This window comes from Achroia grisella, unplaced genomic scaffold, assembly GCF_030625045.1.
Source record: "Achroia grisella isolate CSIRO2021 unplaced genomic scaffold, CSIRO_AGI_Agris_v1 utg874, whole genome shotgun sequence".
In the NCBI taxonomy this organism is placed as follows: domain Eukaryota; kingdom Metazoa; phylum Arthropoda; class Insecta; order Lepidoptera; family Pyralidae; genus Achroia; species Achroia grisella.
The window spans coordinates 3,650,595-3,670,304 of NW_026713051.1; the positions used below are offsets into that span (position 1 = coordinate 3,650,595).

General features: G+C 32.5%; 1 protein-coding gene across 1 annotated transcript in view; it reads right to left on the bottom strand.

Annotated features, from left to right (window-relative positions):
- LOC131853086 (kalirin) overlaps positions 1-19,710 on the bottom strand; it is a 221,870-nt gene that overhangs the window by 45,875 nt on the left and 156,285 nt on the right. Inside the window, exon 31 of the mRNA XM_059203902.1 lies at positions 974-1,049. Coding sequence (XP_059059885.1) covers positions 974-1,049 — 76 coding nt within the window. The remainder of the gene's footprint in view (positions 1-973; positions 1,050-19,710) is intronic.

Genomic DNA, 19,710 nt, shown 5'->3' on the forward strand with positions numbered 1-19,710 from the left:
AGAAAACTAATTAGCGGCGGTCACGAGGATCAGGGGAAAATAGTCAATAGCAGAGAGGGTCGTCCTGGCGTAGTGGTTTATTACTGAGACTTATAAACCCCAAGGGTCATGAGAACAATTCCCGCAGACTGTGTACCAATTTAAATTTTTGACTTGCTGTAAACGTTGACTCTATACTTTCAGCGAAATAATAACAACCCACGACAATTTTGACTCAATCTAAGGACAATTTGTACAATGAGTACACATCAATAGAAACAAACCTACATGAACCGGTAACCATTGGATTTAAGGCGATATGCTAAACCGCTAGACCACCAACGCTGTCAATAAATAATACAAATGGAGGGCATATCAAGTAATTCCATTACTTAACGTCTGATATTTGACCAATCTCTGACGACCCCATGTAAGATAACAGTCGTGAAGATGTTTATATTCAAATGTTGAGTGAAATCTCTTGAGCATCGTAAATGTCTTGAGATTCTAGTACGTAAATGCGTCTGTGTTTCAGTCGGAGACGCCTCATAAAAGGAGAAACATTTTACGCTCCATTGAATAATATATAACTAATGTTACCATCCGTCACGTTGTAGGCGGGACAGTTCCCTTTCAGGCTGTCTGTGTCCCTTGTCTCCAAACAGAGCAAAAATATCCTGCTTTTACGAATAACTTCAGTAAGTTTTGAATTAAAAAAAACGACAAGACTTGTATTCCACCACTATTAGGAGTCAATCGCGGACAAACAACTTGACACGTAATTTTTACATGTAAAGTTTTAATTGACGTGAAAGATATACAACGAACTATACTTTCTGTTTCTTTTGTTCATGATAAAATTAGCGACCTACCAATTGATCGCAACCTAGTTTGACAAATACTGCATTAACAAATTGATCTTGTGTTGTTCTGTCCCACTTTGTGAATAAGAATAAACGGTCATAGTATAGATAAACTACTATTTAGAACTTACCCGCTAAAACCGCGTCGCTGCTTTCCAGGACTTGCGACATTGACTGCGGCACCACCGGGGTCCGAATTCGAGGCTTCTGGAAAAGAAATATCCATTAAGCATCTTTCATATAGATTTGCAAAGTAATATTTTTAAATGTAATTACGAGTAATTATTTTTTTATATGTATATATATAAGAAACGTGTTATAATGTTCTGTAATACTAGAAATACTCGACGTGTTCCTTAAAAACATAAGAAACTAATCGCCCCTATAATTTATTAATGAGTAGTCTGGAAAGTAAGAAAACAATGACGAATATAAACTGCATTAAGAGAAACGACTCTTATTCCAATGATATTACCGTTGAAGTTCTAAATTAGAACAAATCTAAAACATCTCACTAAATAATGGAGTCCAACATTTAGTTGGAATTTAAGTTGTAATAACAATTATTTCTGCTTAAATTACTACAATGTCAATTATGCAGATAATTAGACAAATGTCTGTAGAACAATTTCAGTAATGTGTGTAATGCAAGTCGAAAACTGTCTTTATGAAATTGGTGACATTCCAATAAGCGTAATAATGCACTAATGTTATCTAATTTCGTATTACACTAGTAATTCTGTACTAAATATTTCTAGCACTAGTAGGACATACATTTTAAATAAACGAAGTTAAATTATAAAATGTGAACAAAGGGCCGTTATTAATGCTCGTAACAGTATTTAATATTAATTTTAATTTAAATTTTAAAATTAAAATTTATTAATATAATATTTTGTAAATCAAATTAACAGCAGCGCTGCTGATAGTTATATTGTAAAGAAATGTGCATAATTTAGTGATAAATTTTAAGTATTATTATTGAAAATGGGACACTTCTAAATAAAGTGACAAGTATATATGTTTACATTCCTTCCATTTTTCTTATGCGCGTTGAATATTACTAATTATTAGTTCTTTATTTTGATTTAAAGTCTTTCGATTTTTAATATTTAGTATTGTATTATTTATTGAAAATAATTCTTGTTACTTACAGAATTACTAGTGTAATAATTTTCAAATTTTGACCTTACAATAAATATCCGAGGTACCTAGCAAGGTATCTCGGATATTTATAGTAAGGTCTGAGGCTTTAATAGTAAATATTTCCACTTAGAAAATTTAAGATACATATACACAATCTACCAAACACGTATTCGTAAATTCGGCAGGTAAATGAGATAACTTATAGGTTCACTCCTATAATTAAGTAATATTTCGCACAACCTAACGATTAACGAGCTCTTTGTGTCCGTTGCTTAGAAATTGCGACAGGAGAACCGGGCGACGGTTATGACATATCCGGAAGATGTTTTCTAAAGGCTCTGTGCTATGAATAAGCTGGTTTGTCAACGAGATATATCAGTACTAAGATACAATGGTGAGCATAGCATCTTTTGCTGACAGGTTAACATGCAAACAAATGATAATACGTACTATGATTTCTGCTTTAAATGGAACGGCCAACTGTAGTGCCATACGCACTGAATGATTTAAAAACATTAACGAAACTGTTCGCGCACAATTTATTAATATATTAAATAACAAAATGTTATCATCGTTAAGATCGTGGAAGGCAAATATCGTGACGAATAGCATATGGAAGACTAATCAGAGATGTTATCAGTGCCTGCAGTAGATTGTCGGTTCATTGAATTGGGCTTAATTAAAGGGCTAGGGATTGGTGAGGAAGTGACCTCTAAGATTTAAGACAATACCTGCTAGATACAGCAAAGCTCGGTAGCACCACGTACAGAGGAACATGTGGGTCCCCGACGTCGCACACAACGCTACTAAACAAGAAGCCATACCGCCCGCCGCAACCTAACTAGTGTTGTCCTGTATCCTCTTTACTTAACATTTTAAGTAGTAAAAAGAAAAATGCAATTCACAAACCTAAAAAAACTATATAGTTATTTTATTACGACTCACTTACATATATTGAAAGAAATACAGAACAAGAGAAAATGTAAGTTTTGTTTTGTTATTACACCAAAGACTACGCCACATTCATATCTTCTCTATAAAACCTTTTTAAGCGGAGGCATTATTGTTAGCACGAGGGCTTGTCGATTAAAAATAATTTGATAAAACAAAAAAGCGCGGTGCACGGCGTCGAGCCTAAGGTTCAGGAGGTGGAGAGATTAGCCGAAACCAGTGTTCCGTGAGATCGGTCCGGGTTGGTGCCTCAGACAAGCCCGGCCTATCGATTGCGCGCGGACGGCTGAACTCAACAATATTGACACACCTTTCACATTCAAAAAGGAAATCCTATTTTACGAACGGTGGATGTTAAATGACAGGTGCCCGTTTACATGATACGTTTTAAACGGCAACTGATTGTTTCATTACCGTTTCGTTGGATATTTCCGTGTTCTGCAGTGGATAGGCAGGACATTTGGGTCAATTATAGCGAATGTAGGAGGTATATAATAACTTTATTGTGGTCTATTTTCTAAATTTATCTGAACTAGTTCATTTTTCTTACACTCTGTGTATTTATCGTAATTTCTAATTTCATCTGTATAAGTCAATTTTGTTCGGGGTTTGTTAAGAATTCGTCCTACGATCAATAACGTTAATCGGCATACAAATTCAATTCAGATTTATACCTATTGCAGAGATACTACAAGTTGATCATAATTGCACACGTTCAACTATCAGATGAATTCAACCCCTGAACGTTATAGGACTCATGACCCTTTATAAATTAGGAGTTTAAAGGTAGAGTTAAAATTAAATAAGTCTGCTTGATTATATTCATATTACAAGGTCTGTCTTTTATATTTGTAATACATTTATTATTTACCATTAAGAGAATACATAGGATATTAATAATATATACAGAAAAGCAAATAAACATGTAAATCTAATGTCAATAAAAGCTATTACAATATTACGTAATATTTGCAAGATAACTAAATTTAATGTTTGGGCGAAGAAGATAATAAATAATGGAATAGGTAGGTTTAGAGTAGGAAAAGCTAATAATATTTTATTCGTTTGTGCTCTCTGAAAAATATTGCAAAGAAAAATAGAATATTCGACCGTTTGCAATCATTTTTCTCCGAATAACCTATCGGTCGGACCTAACAAAAACTTAAATGCAAAGTAAAATGTAAAAATACATTTTGAACCTTTCGCATGCAGCGTAGACGAGTGATGGATGTAATATTGAATATTCAATATTTATTTTAGTCTTCCACTTTGCTTTTTTGGGGAAGTATATTCGGTATTACAAACTTTCAAACGTATATTCGGTATTACAAAATTTATAAACTTCTATCACGGGCTTTCGAATTTACCCTTTGACCAGCTGTGTGAATGTACTATTTACGCTACAAATATTTCGTGTATTTGCTATGTTTCGGCATAACTCAAAGCTCCCGTATTGCATAACGTCGATCTAGACGGACAAGTTAAGTTTGCAGTGGGGTTGCAATGACTGTCTGTGCAGTTATTTTGTTTACAGAGGACTGATTACCGACGGCTCCATACTGCTTCAAGTTGGTACAAACATGAGAAAGTTCATTACAGAGCTGAACTAATAATATCCCGGCGTATATCTTGTTCAACAAACAATATTTATTAACTAACTAGCTTCCCAAAGCTTCGGTGTCATCCGTATTAAATTGTAATATATAAGTGAATTTTAATAAAAATATGTTATTATCAGAATAACATAAGCTATAATTCTGTAGTTGCATCAAAATCCATTCAATAGTCTTTGTTTGAAAGAGTAACAAACATTCATACTTACAAACTTTGGCGTTCATAATATTATTAAGATTAATATAGCAAGAGTTAACATGAGAATATACATAAAAAAGTTTCGCAGTTTAAACAGGACTTGAAATTAACATGCATATGTTTGTTAATAGAGTCAACAGATGTGTATATTAAATGAAGTTCGCTGATTATTAGGACTATTTTAAACTCTATAGATATTACATAATATTTAAACTTACACTTTAAACATTTTTAATTATTATTTGATACTGTTAGCATATATAAGTTTCTTTTGCCTTTCTATGCTTGTACAACTTCTTTCGCATCTATAATATTGGTCGGGGTAGATGTGTTTACGTAACTTGTATTGTAAATTCGTTATTTAACGTCCAAAACTTTGTGACTAATCGGTTTCCCGTAATTCATGGCGAACTTCGATTGACTTTCACAAATTTGTAGTAGAACAAATCGTAACGTGACATATTAACTGAACGGTAAAATCACTTCCCCACTGTAATTGATTATAAGGTACGTGCAACACCGGAAAATGTTTATTCCGGTGGGACAATACGTGTTGTTGTGCAGACGTACAACAATTCTATACTGTAGCTTGTTATATTGCGTTGTGAATTTCTCATGCAATGAATGAATTCAATATAGAGAAGGTTTCTCAAAACAAGGACACTCTTTCGTTGACTAAAAAACTGTTAAATTTATATTATACTAACAACCCGCCTATATAACCCGTATATAATATTATACTAAAGCCCGGATTAGCACAGGTATATCAATTAATTAACAAAATATGTAACTAATCATATACCTAAATTTTCATAACGAATCACTCAGTTGACATAATAAAACCGCAAATATTATATCAAAATTTGTTGAACAATTTAAGAACGAATAGGGAATAACTTACTCTATTTTATTAATATCACATAGATTATAATAAATGCAAATAGACAAAGGAACTCTCAACATTATACTACAACGTGACACAAATATAGTGCTGACAACGCAGGTTCAGTTTTACATCTGTAATCATTCTAGAAAAAACTTGGCTGACACACAGACGGACTACGAACTGATCCGGTCTTTACCGGTTTTTAATGGAGCCATTCAAAACTTTGTAGCCCGTAACATTACACTCGTTTGTAGCTCTCATAAAATTTATATGTGAATCAACGGAGATTTTTTTATGTGCCTGGAAAACATGGTAACTAAACTCTCCACCCGATGGAAAGCTGTTATCGTATCCTATCTACAGGAACAATGTCATGTGCAATACAGTACTTATGCAATATGACTACATGTATGTATTATAGGTATGTATTCATCTGCATTGTCACCGGAGGATAATCGATTGAGCGTCTGTACCTTGTAATTTCACTGCCCATCTCAGCCTTTAATCAGGACATACAATTCAAATCTAATTGCAAAATTACTAACTGTGTTCACGTTACATATGCATAACTATTTCTCATTCGTATATATAATTAAAATATATTAATCGCAATTAGTAATATAAAAGTACTACAGATGCAGAAAGAATCCTGTAAACAATAATACATACTTTATCAGTCATCATAACACCTTTTTATTCTAATTCTTATTTGCATATATATTATACTAATTATTAGAAGATTACCCGACTACTACAATATTTACTACAACTACGTACGTTATTTACGTGAAGTGCGTCTTTAAGAAAAACAATATATGTACGAGAACGTATCAGTAATATGTAAACATTGCAATGTAACGTAACATAATTTACTAAATAAACATGTTCGCAGTCAATACTCAACATGTCGACTGCTACTTACGAATGCTCTCAGTACTCACAGCCTGTATAACGAACCTATAATTGCCTGTGGCGGCGGTAAAAGGTCGTTTGTGAATTTACAAAATCATTCGAGTTTCGAAGCAAGCGTATTTGCGCTAGTAGTTTGTATTAATTAAATTTATAAATTAAGTGTTTTATAAAATATTAAATTTAAATTAAGAATAATTAATAATTAAAGAGTGTGCCGGTCGCCAATAAATCTGTTTATAATTTTCCTCCGCTCCAAATATACAAATAACAGAAAATAACATTCTTCATTCACTATACATTCGTATTAACACAAAAAATAGCCAGGAATAGTGATATTCGTAGTGTTGATGTAGTGACGTATGCGGAACTAGTTTATACGCAAACGATATTGGGAGCTTTGCCATTTGAATATTCTTTTTAAAATAGAGAAATGTTTGAATAACAAAATTTTATTCAATATATCTAATTGGAAAATTGTATTAATATTTCTTAATTCAATGTCTAAAATAGCAAGAGCAAATTATTCGATAAATGTGAATCGGTAGGTAATTTGGGTACCCAACATAATAATAATCCTCATAGGATTAATTATAGTAATTAAGATTATTGGCATTAATAGCATTACATTATTAACTAATGCTATTAATTAATAAGGATGACGGCATGCATTATTATTGTTGAAAATTGTCTGTTCAGTTTTCAATAAAACGTATCCTATCAATCTTTAGCAAAACGGGTAAATTATTATATATATATCATCCCTATGAGCTTATTCCTAGTTCTTTAACTGCATCAGTTCCATATATACATAATAGATAGACAACTCAATTTAAAAGTTACAAGTAGATACTCATCCGTAAAGGTTGTCCATGCATATTTTAATACTTTCAACCGTCCATAGTCCCCCAGCTTCAACATAGTTTTCGAGTATTGTAAAGTTGGCGATTCTGTCAAACTAGTATTACTTTATGTAGGTCACATTGGTACACGGGACCTGTATTATAGACACCACGAACTACCAACGGGCAGATACTCGAGTCGAATTTGAATAAACTTGTAAACCGCCGCTCCCAATTATTAACCAGTCGTTGGAAAGTTGTCTGAGTATTGCAAAATATAATTTTAAGAGCGATTACAAGGTAATCCCTCTGCGTATGGGTAGCGATATGATCACGTGACACGCCGGCACGCGACGCCCGCCCGCCCGTACCATATCACCCTTACAATAAGGGAATAGGGATTATATCGTATTGTTACGATTGCAATGAAAACTTTGTACATGCGTACAGATGCGAAGTTATATTTAAATCGTGGCGTCTACAACGATCATCTGCAGCAATGTTAAGGTTGAATACCGATGTGTTTGCGTCACGCGTACACCAGTCCATCTGTACTTGAGATGTTGCTTGCCGTAGATGTCTGCTTTACCGCGGCGATGTGTATGATGCCATATACGGACAATCGTGTACGAATACAGCGACATCGTAAAGAAGTCAACATCACTGTTGCTGTTTCTTGTCACTGGGTCATAAGTTTGATAAAATCTTTTCTGTAGATACCGGGTATACCATATTTCCTAATGAAAATAATAAATATAGTACAGCCAAAATCGAATTATTGAAAGTTTTCCAAAGGAAAACTCAAAGCCAAGTTGTCTACGTGTGGCCTATTAATTCTGTCGCCAAGAAAAGGAGATATGGTAGTGAATTTACTGCAAGTTATTGCGAAATTATTACGATTTCAGAATCTTCACAGGACTGAACAATACGCAATTCTTGTTATTAATGTGAAAGTGTGTTTATTTATTTATTGTCTTTCAGCTCCTATTCAGCGCCTATATTTTGATATATAAATTAATCAATCTAATTTTTTTACTTCAAATAAAAACAAAATCTGTGTCTATACGCCATCATTATGATAGGCACAATAATAAGCTCATATCAATCATTCATATTGAACTCAACTAACACTAATAAAATACGACGTGATTCGCCAAATACGAACAAAAGATAAAGTGCGCAATTTTTGCTAGAAAATGCTTTTCAAATATAAGATAAAAAATAATGTAATATAAAGGTGTAACACTCCTCTTGACACGTAATATCTTCAATTGATATAAATGTAAAAAAATGGCAGCATTTTACCCGCTAATAATAAATCTATCGATAGATTTCCCGAGTTCATCTTGAATACTGACGTAACTACGTTAGACGTGTCTATCCTTATAATGTACCGCAAAAAGTTCCATTGGGTACAGCTTGTTGAGAAAATTCTTAAGCTTAAAAACGGCGCCAGTTAATCTAATCTGAGGGAAGGACGGCATATTGAGATATCTATAAAATATCAGTCTCCAGGGCGCAGCTGACGGTATGCGTAAGTTTTCCTAATGAAATCGAAGGTAGGCAATCAGTACGGCCTCTTTCGCCAGTCAAAACGACTACAAACGTAAGAGTTGAAAGGTTATAGCCAAAATATAATAAAAACATACAAACATTAACAATAAAATAATAAAATATCACGTTGCCTTATTTAAGGACTAGACCACAAAGAGAGTGCGTAACAGTTCACAAGTTACAGAGTAATTGACTACTTAATACAAATAATCAATATTTGTTTCTAACATTTTAAATATCATAATAATAATTAAATTAATTGTATCGTCACAAATATGCATTTGCCATTCGTAATTATATGGCACATGTATTTTTGATAAATAAAATGAAATGCTAAATTTTTGACAAAACCGTGTTTATTGCTATATTTAAATGTGTGCCGATTTAATGTAGTAACACATGGCTGATATTTATCTATAGATGGTCTTTATTAATGAACTATAGAGCAGGAAATATAAAATACACTGGCTACATCTCCTGATGTCAAACATGTACTTTAACAATAAAATACAGTATTATATATTATATGTCATGACGACAAAAGACATAATAAAATAAAATATGTAGATACGGTTAAATATTAATATAGTGTTTAACCTACATTTTCATCGGATGATATCAATAAATTAGTTTTAAGAAAATACACGCAAGAATACCCGGTACCGCGTAAATATAGAAAATTGAAATAGACATTAATTATATAGAATGTTTCGTTGGATGGTATTTATTGCACCATATACTAAAAGAATAACTTTTTGTGTATAATTAAACAGTTAACTAGCGAACCGCCGAACTAGATGCTTCTCATGAGCCCATTAGTTACTGGGATTTCATTTTAATTTCTTTCAGGAAATAGTATTTTTTACCTAAGTTCATTATACGCGAACATATTTTAATAACATTTTTTTTTATATTTATTACAGTATGTAAGATCCGATTACCATATGACATGCACCAGTTGTCATATAATAATGGAATCTATTATTTGATCAAAATCTGATCAGTTATTTTTGTATTATTCCTAATAATGTGATTTAAGTTATTTTAAACTTGGTTGAACACATTATTGTGACTTCCTCGATTATAAACAATGAAATCTATACTCTCTATTTATAACGTAACTTTAGATAAATTTCTATTGCCTATTATACGCAACATATTACTGAACTACTGAGCTTCCTTCCACTACAGTGGACTATTACTGACTAACGTATTCAGGATGTTGTAGCCACTCCTGCATATTCTGCTGTAGTGGGACTAATTTGCGCCAGATGGCATCGAAGCCATTTGTGCGAGCTTCGGCGAACAACGCTGATATTCTACAGGAAATGCCTTAAGGAGTTATATACCAGAAATGACTATACGTAGTTATTACCTACACATAAAATAATAATTATAAATATTAATTATATGAGAGCTATTAATTTTTTAATTTGAGCGGTATTAGTGCTATGAAAATATATTTTTCTTTAATTTTCACGGAAAGATATACATATTGCTAAATATTCTTCATTTTATCTACACGCACATACAACGCGTGCACAAACACTGCCACAATCTCATTATATACACGAGTAATTTGGCTCCTCCCCACGTGTAACTGCGCCAATTTCGGCGGAGTTAGCAAAAATTAATGAATAATATTGCATTGTTTCTTGATTTTGTAAATATTTCTTTCAGCAGCCATTTAAACATACATATAGTCATCAACAGTCAATAAACAATTTAAAAGTCCCTTTCCTTAACATTCATTATTATAATAGTGCGCAGTAGAACAAACATACACAAAGAGTTTCGTAACTGCGGACGTGTTTCGACATTATTAATGGAGTGGTACACAAAAATATGACACACTTCTGTGCGGATTAAAATAATATAAAATCTAAAATAAACACTGTTGTGGCGCCGGCGAGCGGCGGGCGACCCGTGGCGCCCGCGCACGCAACTCTGGCCCCCTATACGCCGCAAAGAAAATTAATTCTATATCGCTTCTTGATCCAGCATCAAATGCAAATTCTTAATATGGTAATTACAATTATCAATACAAAATATGACAGCTATGAATAATAGGGATTAATCATTTACACCGTCATTGTAAATAAACCCCCCATAACCCGTCAACTGAATACTACGGTAGGTACAATGGGTGGAATAATGATAAACTCATAAATTTACTGTGACCATTAATATCTTCATTCATATATTCTCTGTACTGCAATTGTGTACCTACTAATGATGAAAAAAGGATACCTAATAGCACTCAGTACCCGTTCTGACCTAATGCGCTAACACATATAACAATAGGTTTGTTTTGTATGTATTTATATATATAAGTATACATATATATAATATATTTATAATGTAGTCAGAACATTTAAAATGTCAAATGATGTTAAATAAAGAAGAATACCTTCTCTTTCAAATCTTAATAGTCGTTAGAAAACTTCCTAGACAAAATCTAGAATATTTCCTTCCGTCTTTTAACCAGTACTTATTATTTTAAACTTAAACTGCAAGTTCTTTAAAGTAGTCTTTTATACTCTTTGTGCCAGTAAAACAAGCTGCTTTCAACGTTTATAAAATTTCCCTTTGCTGGGGGTTTAAAATCACTTCTTAGCGACACCGCCTGTGTTGTTTGTAATTGTTGCACCAACGTTTCTTTGTAACGTTTTTCACATAAAAACTCTTTCCTCTTTACTAAATTAGTCGTTTTTACCTTTAAAATATTTTCATTTTTTATTATGCTCGGTTTCAAGACCTCTGCGAAGGACTTTTGGTAACCTATTTCCGTCGTGAAACAGCTTGAAAGCAAAATGCATATTTCAGTTAGACCAGTGGGCGTTTCAATTAAATTAATTGCTATGAAGACGTCATATTTTGGTATGCAGATTCATTACTCGATCCGTCAAGACTGTTGAATCATACAGACCTACCAACTTTGCATCTAGCCGTAAATCCAACTCCACTTCAGTTATACAATACAAGATTGTCCAATAGTGCTTCCGGGTCAATATCTATTGCCCAGTCAATAATCCCATCTAGATTTCTGCCCACTTTCAGCATCCGACACATCGACTCGACTAATCCAGATCCAAATCGTGTCATGCCTAAATAAACAAACTGGTATGATACGATGAGGCGCTCCCTTGCATACGTCTTTTTGTTGATCGCACATCGAAACATTTGTTTTCATTATACTGAAGCGTATGTGAACATTTGCTCGGAGGCACATAGTAAACAGTGTATTCATTGATTTTAAACGAACCAATACTACTTCAGTTTCGTCCAGTCACGTTTCACTGAACGATGGGATCACGACACCGGGGCTATGAATGAATCAAATAATCCACATGGATTGCACTATATCCCGTTGATGGGCAAATGGTCAGGTAGTCTTAATCCCTTAATAATTCGTTATACAGTTCAAATTCAAGTCTATATTAACTAACATATAGAATAAGTTAAACAAATAAACCTAAAACATTTTATTGTAGTATCTCAGTTCCTTTATTTATAAACAATAAATAAACTACAGCTGTGGAGACATAAGAGAGTAACATTACAAAAGTGGGTGTTTTCTTTTAAAAATAAATTAATATTTTTTTAATACGATACAGCACAAAGTATCTATCTATATGCAATTATTAGAGATATCCAGGTGCCATAATCTTCTAATACCCACATATATATTTCATTACATCTACTTCCACAGTTTGTCTCATGCCTATTGATGAGCTCCGCAGATTTGATTCTCTAAGATAATACACGATCTATGTAATGATTAGATTATATGGATAGCATACATTATTCGTATATATATTTAAGCCACACAAACCACAGACGTGCCTCTGTAACGAGCTTCCAATCTACCAGATGGTGGAAAAGCAGCCATAACGTAACGGGCAATTTGGTTTCAAATGAGAGAAAATGAGGAGCTAAACTTAAATACGGCATTTGTAGCGAGAGCGATCAATGGAGTGCGAAATTTTACGAGCTTACGGATGTTCTTTACGCACGACATTCGCGTCGCTTCCAATGTTACTGTGACATTGTAGAACTGTTGTTTACCCGACTCGCGCTGTAAACTGTTTAATCCACTATTAAACGATTCCAATCAAACTGTCTCGTATTTCAAAACAAACACTGCAGCCAAAATCAAATAGCGACTCTCAAGGCGCAGACGACGATGTGTAAACATAAAACATATCAATTGTTTTAAGTTCGAATTGTGTATCTATTTGTATGAAATGCTGGTTGCACAATGATCACTCTTACCACTGGTGTATTCCATTTCACTAGAGTAATCACGATTAATCAGTAAAAAAGTAGAGAGCGAGGGCAGCGGAGGGCACCGCGCACCGCGCGCCGTTTCAACTCACTATACCAGCATTATTAAGCAAGCCCCGTGCCAGTTCCTATTCAATTTCATATATGGTAACGGCAGCGCGCGCACGTCCCAGTCGACAGTTACAGCATGCGAACGAAATGATCGCAAATCGAATTGTAAATAAATCAATGGATCACTCCCAACGCACGTTTAATCGGGACGTATTTAGCATAGGTACGGTAAATATAAGAATAGTTGCGTACACTTTGCGGTCATCGATACATTATTCATGTTTGTTCATTTCGCTGTACATCTATTAGTCGAGTTGGATTGTCTATTAGACAGCACAAGAATTATCACTACGGAAGTGGCGCCGAAAAGAATTATTAGTAAATGCGCCGGATGCAAATTTACATAACTCTTAAAATATGAAAATACGCAAATGCGCAGTAGACATCAGCGGCCGGTGATATTAAAATAAAGCACGACGCGATCGAGGTTATTTGTACCTACATCTTCAGAAAACAACAGCTGGCATATTAGTGAAGATTCCCAACGTTTATCACTGTAGATTTACGGTAGCATAGTTAGAGAACCACGGCATTCTACCTGAACAACTTCAGACTTGTCAAAGCTTAGAATTTCAATTCAATTAGCTTTAGAAGTTCGAGCTTAAACAACAACGCATCCTATAGAGCACCGCACAACTTGATAACTTGATTGAACTAAAGTACGGAAGACGGAAGGAAACGTAGTCGCCAAAATGTTGTTATCGAGCTATATGAAAACCAATGTCTAATTTAATTAAAAGACAGATCCAAATATCCGTGGTCTGCTCTAATCTGTCATGCACTAACACATATTACACCGTGTTGTGAATTGAGAAATTTGTTTTGGCAGAATAATAGATTTTTCTATGACGAGTTTTATGTATACGCAGCGTATGTATATATAGTATGATTACATTTTATTGCCCTACCCTATTTGTTATTTTAATATTATTATTAATTTCATTAATTCATTCAAAGTTGTATGTATACAGTAGATATTAGAAACCCATTTGCCTAACTAGAAATTAATATGAAGTGCATTTGCAATATAATACCAGAAATCCGTTTTCTCCAAAATTGGAATAGTATTTCCAATTCAAATTGAAAGCTTTCGGGTTTCGATAGACGTTTGGAGAACTGAACGTCGACGTCATCAAAAGAGACTTCTTGTTTTCCGCACGTCATCTATAATTTAATCTGCGTTCAAACTCAAATTCAATATGCTTCTGGCCATTCTGTGATTGCTTCCGGATTATATTGGATTCATTCAGTAATTAAAAAGTTGGCGAATGGTCAGGATAAATTGTTTTATTTCTTATCGACCCTTCAGGACTGTACCAAATCTACGAGATATGAGATCTCTCTCTGAATATACGAGACTGTTAAAAGAAAAAATCTCTGTTCTTAGATATTTAAGATCTTCAACGCACACTTGTATCTCTTTGTGATATTCTATAGATATGACATCATACACTAAATAAAATAATATTGTATACGATATAAACTTTGATAATTTGTATTCAATTTGTTTCAAATATAATAAACTAACCCTAATGATCATTTACGATAGTGTTTAAATTGTAAATCAAACTACTATCTTATATCTAATATAAATTGTTGCATTCCCGACAGAGTGTAGTCGATACTTATCTGTATAGTAAAACAGCAAATTAACGAACGTACCCACAGTTAGTAATAAAATTATACTATATTCTATTCATAATTACTAAATGATATGCACGCCAGGTGCTCGAATATTCCATTTCCCGAATATACAACATAATTACAATAGATTAGGGATTCCTAGTGGAATGTACAAATCAATCGCATATATATGGTTCAATGAATATTTAATCGCATTACAATTAACTACATAGCGCGAGTCCGCGTCTGTTGGTAAATGTATATGATAAATTGATAAATAATCCTGAATATTTATTAGATTTTTTTTAAGTTTGTCATTGTCCAATTTTCTTACTTTGTAATCTTGCTAAGTTATTGTCAATTTTTATATTTACTCTGTTAGTAGTACTTTAGAACTTAAGCACCTACTATCGTCATCGTCGATATCTTATTGTATTAATTTACCAATAAAGGCTATAACAGAATAGTAGAGAGGATGGAATCACTGCCCCCTCTGAGTTATAGACCGTTTTGTCTCGTTTATTTGTTTAAATTTTATTATTACATAAGCAGCAATTGTAATATATTATATTACAACCGAGTACATTGAAATTTGTAAATTTCATGAAACACGAATAATGTTTACACTATTCTGTAAAGTAGTTGAGACCGACAGGTGCTGTTCTACTGTTTCAAACGCATGAATGGCATTAAAATATTTCACGTAGGTATCAAATAGTATAGTTTACATATCATTGCAATGTTGAATTCGAATTCTGAATTGCGAGCGGCTTGCATGAAAACAATAGGCTTTGTTTAAAGAGCTCTGATCTGTTATACAAATAGGAAGAGGGTTGGTAAAATTTAAATCTGTTCATTAACATACAGGTATAGTTTAAAATAACTATAAAACTACTACGACGCATACTTTTCAAAAAACCTTAATAATAAGTATTAAAAAAAAGACTTTAAAATATTAATTTATTTTAAAGTTATTAATAAAAGTTTACTAATACGGGGTTCAGTCTTCTTTTGTAAGAAATACAGGTATTTCTTACAAAAGAAGGACCTCAGGAGGTTTCTTCTTTATTTTATAAATACAGAATTAAGTTTTTATTATATGTATTAATTTAAATATATTTATGTTTTTAAATTAATTAATCACAGTCTTTCTATTTAATTTGAATAAGCTTCATTGTAATATAGTACAAAGTGCAACACTGCGAGAATCTACCTAAAATCGAAAAAGTAAAAGATACAATTACATAAAGTATTGTATATATGGAAAACGGAAACCTCATTAACTTTAGTAGTATTCTTATTGAATATTGTATTCAATCTAATTGTACTCAATAAATGAATACTTTAATAGTTTAGAATGGGTACAACAATGTATTTATGGGAAATTTCCAGCTGCTGCAATTTCTAATGGCTTTATTACGTATGACTGCATTTATAATGTACTAACAGCCCACCTCGGCTTTGCATGAGTGCAATTACTACAGGAAACTGTAATTTTATTGAAAATAAAATACCGCTTATGTTGCTCGCTGATAACATAGCTTTCATAGAAGAAAGAGATTTTGTACATGGTTAAGTGTTTACATTACAAGTAAAAACTTATAACTATCGTGTTTGTTATATTTCTTGCTTATTGTCCAATTTTATAAAATTGGTTTAATATATTCATCTATTTAATAAATTATACTAACCATCAAATTTGTCATAAAAAAAAGCATAACACACGAGCAAGTGTTTTCATATCTATCAAATTCGATTTCTCTTTTACGTCAAATTTCAGCTTGTCATAATTGTGCGCCTAATCAGATTAACGTATTATATTTTGTAGCGCATTAAGACCACAAAGTGTTGATTTATTATTAAGATTCATGAGTACAACTTATCTGTAATATGTAAATAAAATATTAATGCGATCCTGCTGCGGAGATCGCATTTACGAGAAGATTCTGGGAAAATGAATTTCCCTAATATTAATTCTTGAACCTTTAATATTAAAGTTACTGCTATGTCTTTGCTCCGGACATTGTCCGTCAAAAAGTTTATGGAACTGATGGGAAAATCTTGTTCTCCTCTGAATCACTAACTCACTAGTTTGCGACAATGTCGAAGATTAACGTCACAAATTGTTAGAATAGAAACCAAACTCAGAGCATAGAGAGTAATTTTTGGCTTATAATGGTGTTACATCAGGAGCTAATAATAATATAATCTCATTAAATATAAAGTATAGAATATACTATTTGTCACAACTATATTCATTGGATCAAATCTTTACTTGAATCTACTTGGATGTTGTTTAGTTATACCACAGATAATATAATATTACATACAGATACCCCATCCCATACAAGAAAATGGTTCCTTCCTAACTCGGGCTATTCTTCGGGCTATTTTATTTCGCCGCCGTAGGCGCTAGATGTCGCTATATCTGAAGCAGTTCGGATTACTAGTGGGTGATTAGTAATAAAGCATGAAAATAGATGGCAGAGAATTCGGTCTACATGACATCTGTTTTGCAAAGATACGTACATAATAGATATATAACTGTATCGAACTCCTGATTGGGTACAATCGAAAATTCAAATAGGTATAATATTGTTCGCTGACAGTCTCCAGACACGGCTAATGTACCTATGTATCTATGTACTATGTTACAGTTACTTTTTTACATGCCTACTTTTTTTCTCCCGACGAAGATATGTCGTAACGCGTCTGCACTAAAATCGGGCTATCGGTTAAGGAGCAATAGCTCCTTAACGAATAGCCCGATTTTAATACGGTTTTTTTTATTTAAATTGTTATGTGATAGTGATAGATTTTAGCTATAATCAATTGATGTGCATATGGGTACCTCATATAATTTTCAGTGTATAATTATTTCTCAATATATAGTTAATTATGGTAAACTGGCAATTTGTAAAACTGAAAATAATATCTGCAAACCATCAATCTGTTATATGTATAGGTTCTTTCAGGGATACTACATCGGTGCTAATGACATGTAGCTACTTATTTTGAAGTTATACCTATTTGTAGAACCTTCGATATCTACAAACTACGCCTTTACTGCTAGTTTTTTTGTATTTATGTAAGTTGTTATTCAGTTGAAATTAAGCTGCGAAATTACAGGATATTTGGACATAACATCTATGTTCTCCGGAATGATAACGTATGCGGGATATAGCGGGCACGACATGATGACGTAATGCTGTTTAATAATATATGTGTATGTATGTACGTCGGATAGCGTCGTGGTTGGATGGATCGTCAGCTTATTTACCATTTCAGTTAATAATAGTAGGTAGTAACTTTTGACAATATGGATGAGGGAGGGTAACGGTGATGATGATGAGATCAATAATGACTGTTGACGATAGTGACGATGGTATTTATTTATGACCACCATAAAATTCATCATTGGCAGTATTCTCAACATTATCATCATTGTTCATCATGATGATTGAGATCAAATTAATTAATTGATTAAAAAAGTAGCAAGTATTAGGTAGGTACTAAGTCCTTATATGACTTAAATACAAGGTTCTGGGATGCTGTGATATACTACAGTCTCTAGATTTAGTTTCTTATTAGTATTCCACGACCAAAGTCTATAGACAGAGAAATATAGATTTACACAAAGTTTTTGATGTAAATGGGAATTATTATACACATTGCATTAAAAAATATATATGATTACCATCTAATACAAAATCATTATGTAGTAAATAATTCCTGACATTTTAAATCGAATGAGGTGAAACTAACATTGCATGAACACAACACTTGAAGATCATAAAATTTTTATTTCAGGTAACAAAACACTTTTAAATAATTTATTAATCACAGAATAAACAATTGTTAATAATTTACAATAATATTTCTTTCACTGCTTGTCTGTTATACCACTAAAACTTCAAACACTTCTGTTATTTTTATATTATATTCCAATCATTTCATAATTAATTCCTGGTACACAAAATATTCCTGGATTTGTTGATGAAGCAATATAATAATAATCATGTGTTTAAATCATAAACTTATTTGCAGTCGGTTACACATAATATAATTACTTGGAATTTCTTCTCATCACTAGTGCATTGCTTTCTTACTTATTTAATTATATTATTAATTGCATTGTGATTAATAATTTACAGATTTTTCTTCTGATTTTTTCTCTTATTTTTACTTGCATTATTATTTTATACAGTAAAATGTTCATATGTATATACATATATTCATTTCTTATTCTTTTGAACTCCTGTTCTTCACAGTAAAAATGTTATTTATCTTCATCTGAAGGACTAGGAGATTTAGAATATCATCTCTTATTTGTTTAAACTTTGTTCAGTATTAAGTTGTTGATGTCAGGAAAATCTGAAAACAATATCATATACCATGTTACATTTTCATGAACTTACATGAATGAATTTACATGAAAGTAACTAAACTGTAACCTTATTAGCACAATAAACATATTATTCATACATCATATTCATTCAGTTCTAATAAAATATAAAAATAATACTACTGTTTAGTACTTTATTTTGATTAATAATTTTCAGTATTTTCTCAAATCAAAAATTATAAAATCAGTGTTAGTTTTTAGAAGTTACATTCATAACAATAATAAAAACATAATAATACCACATTAAAGCGGTCACCAAGTACATATGTTTATTATATTTTAATATGAAAGATACACACGCTACATATGCAAGTTTTTAACAACTTATAGTTATACCTGGTA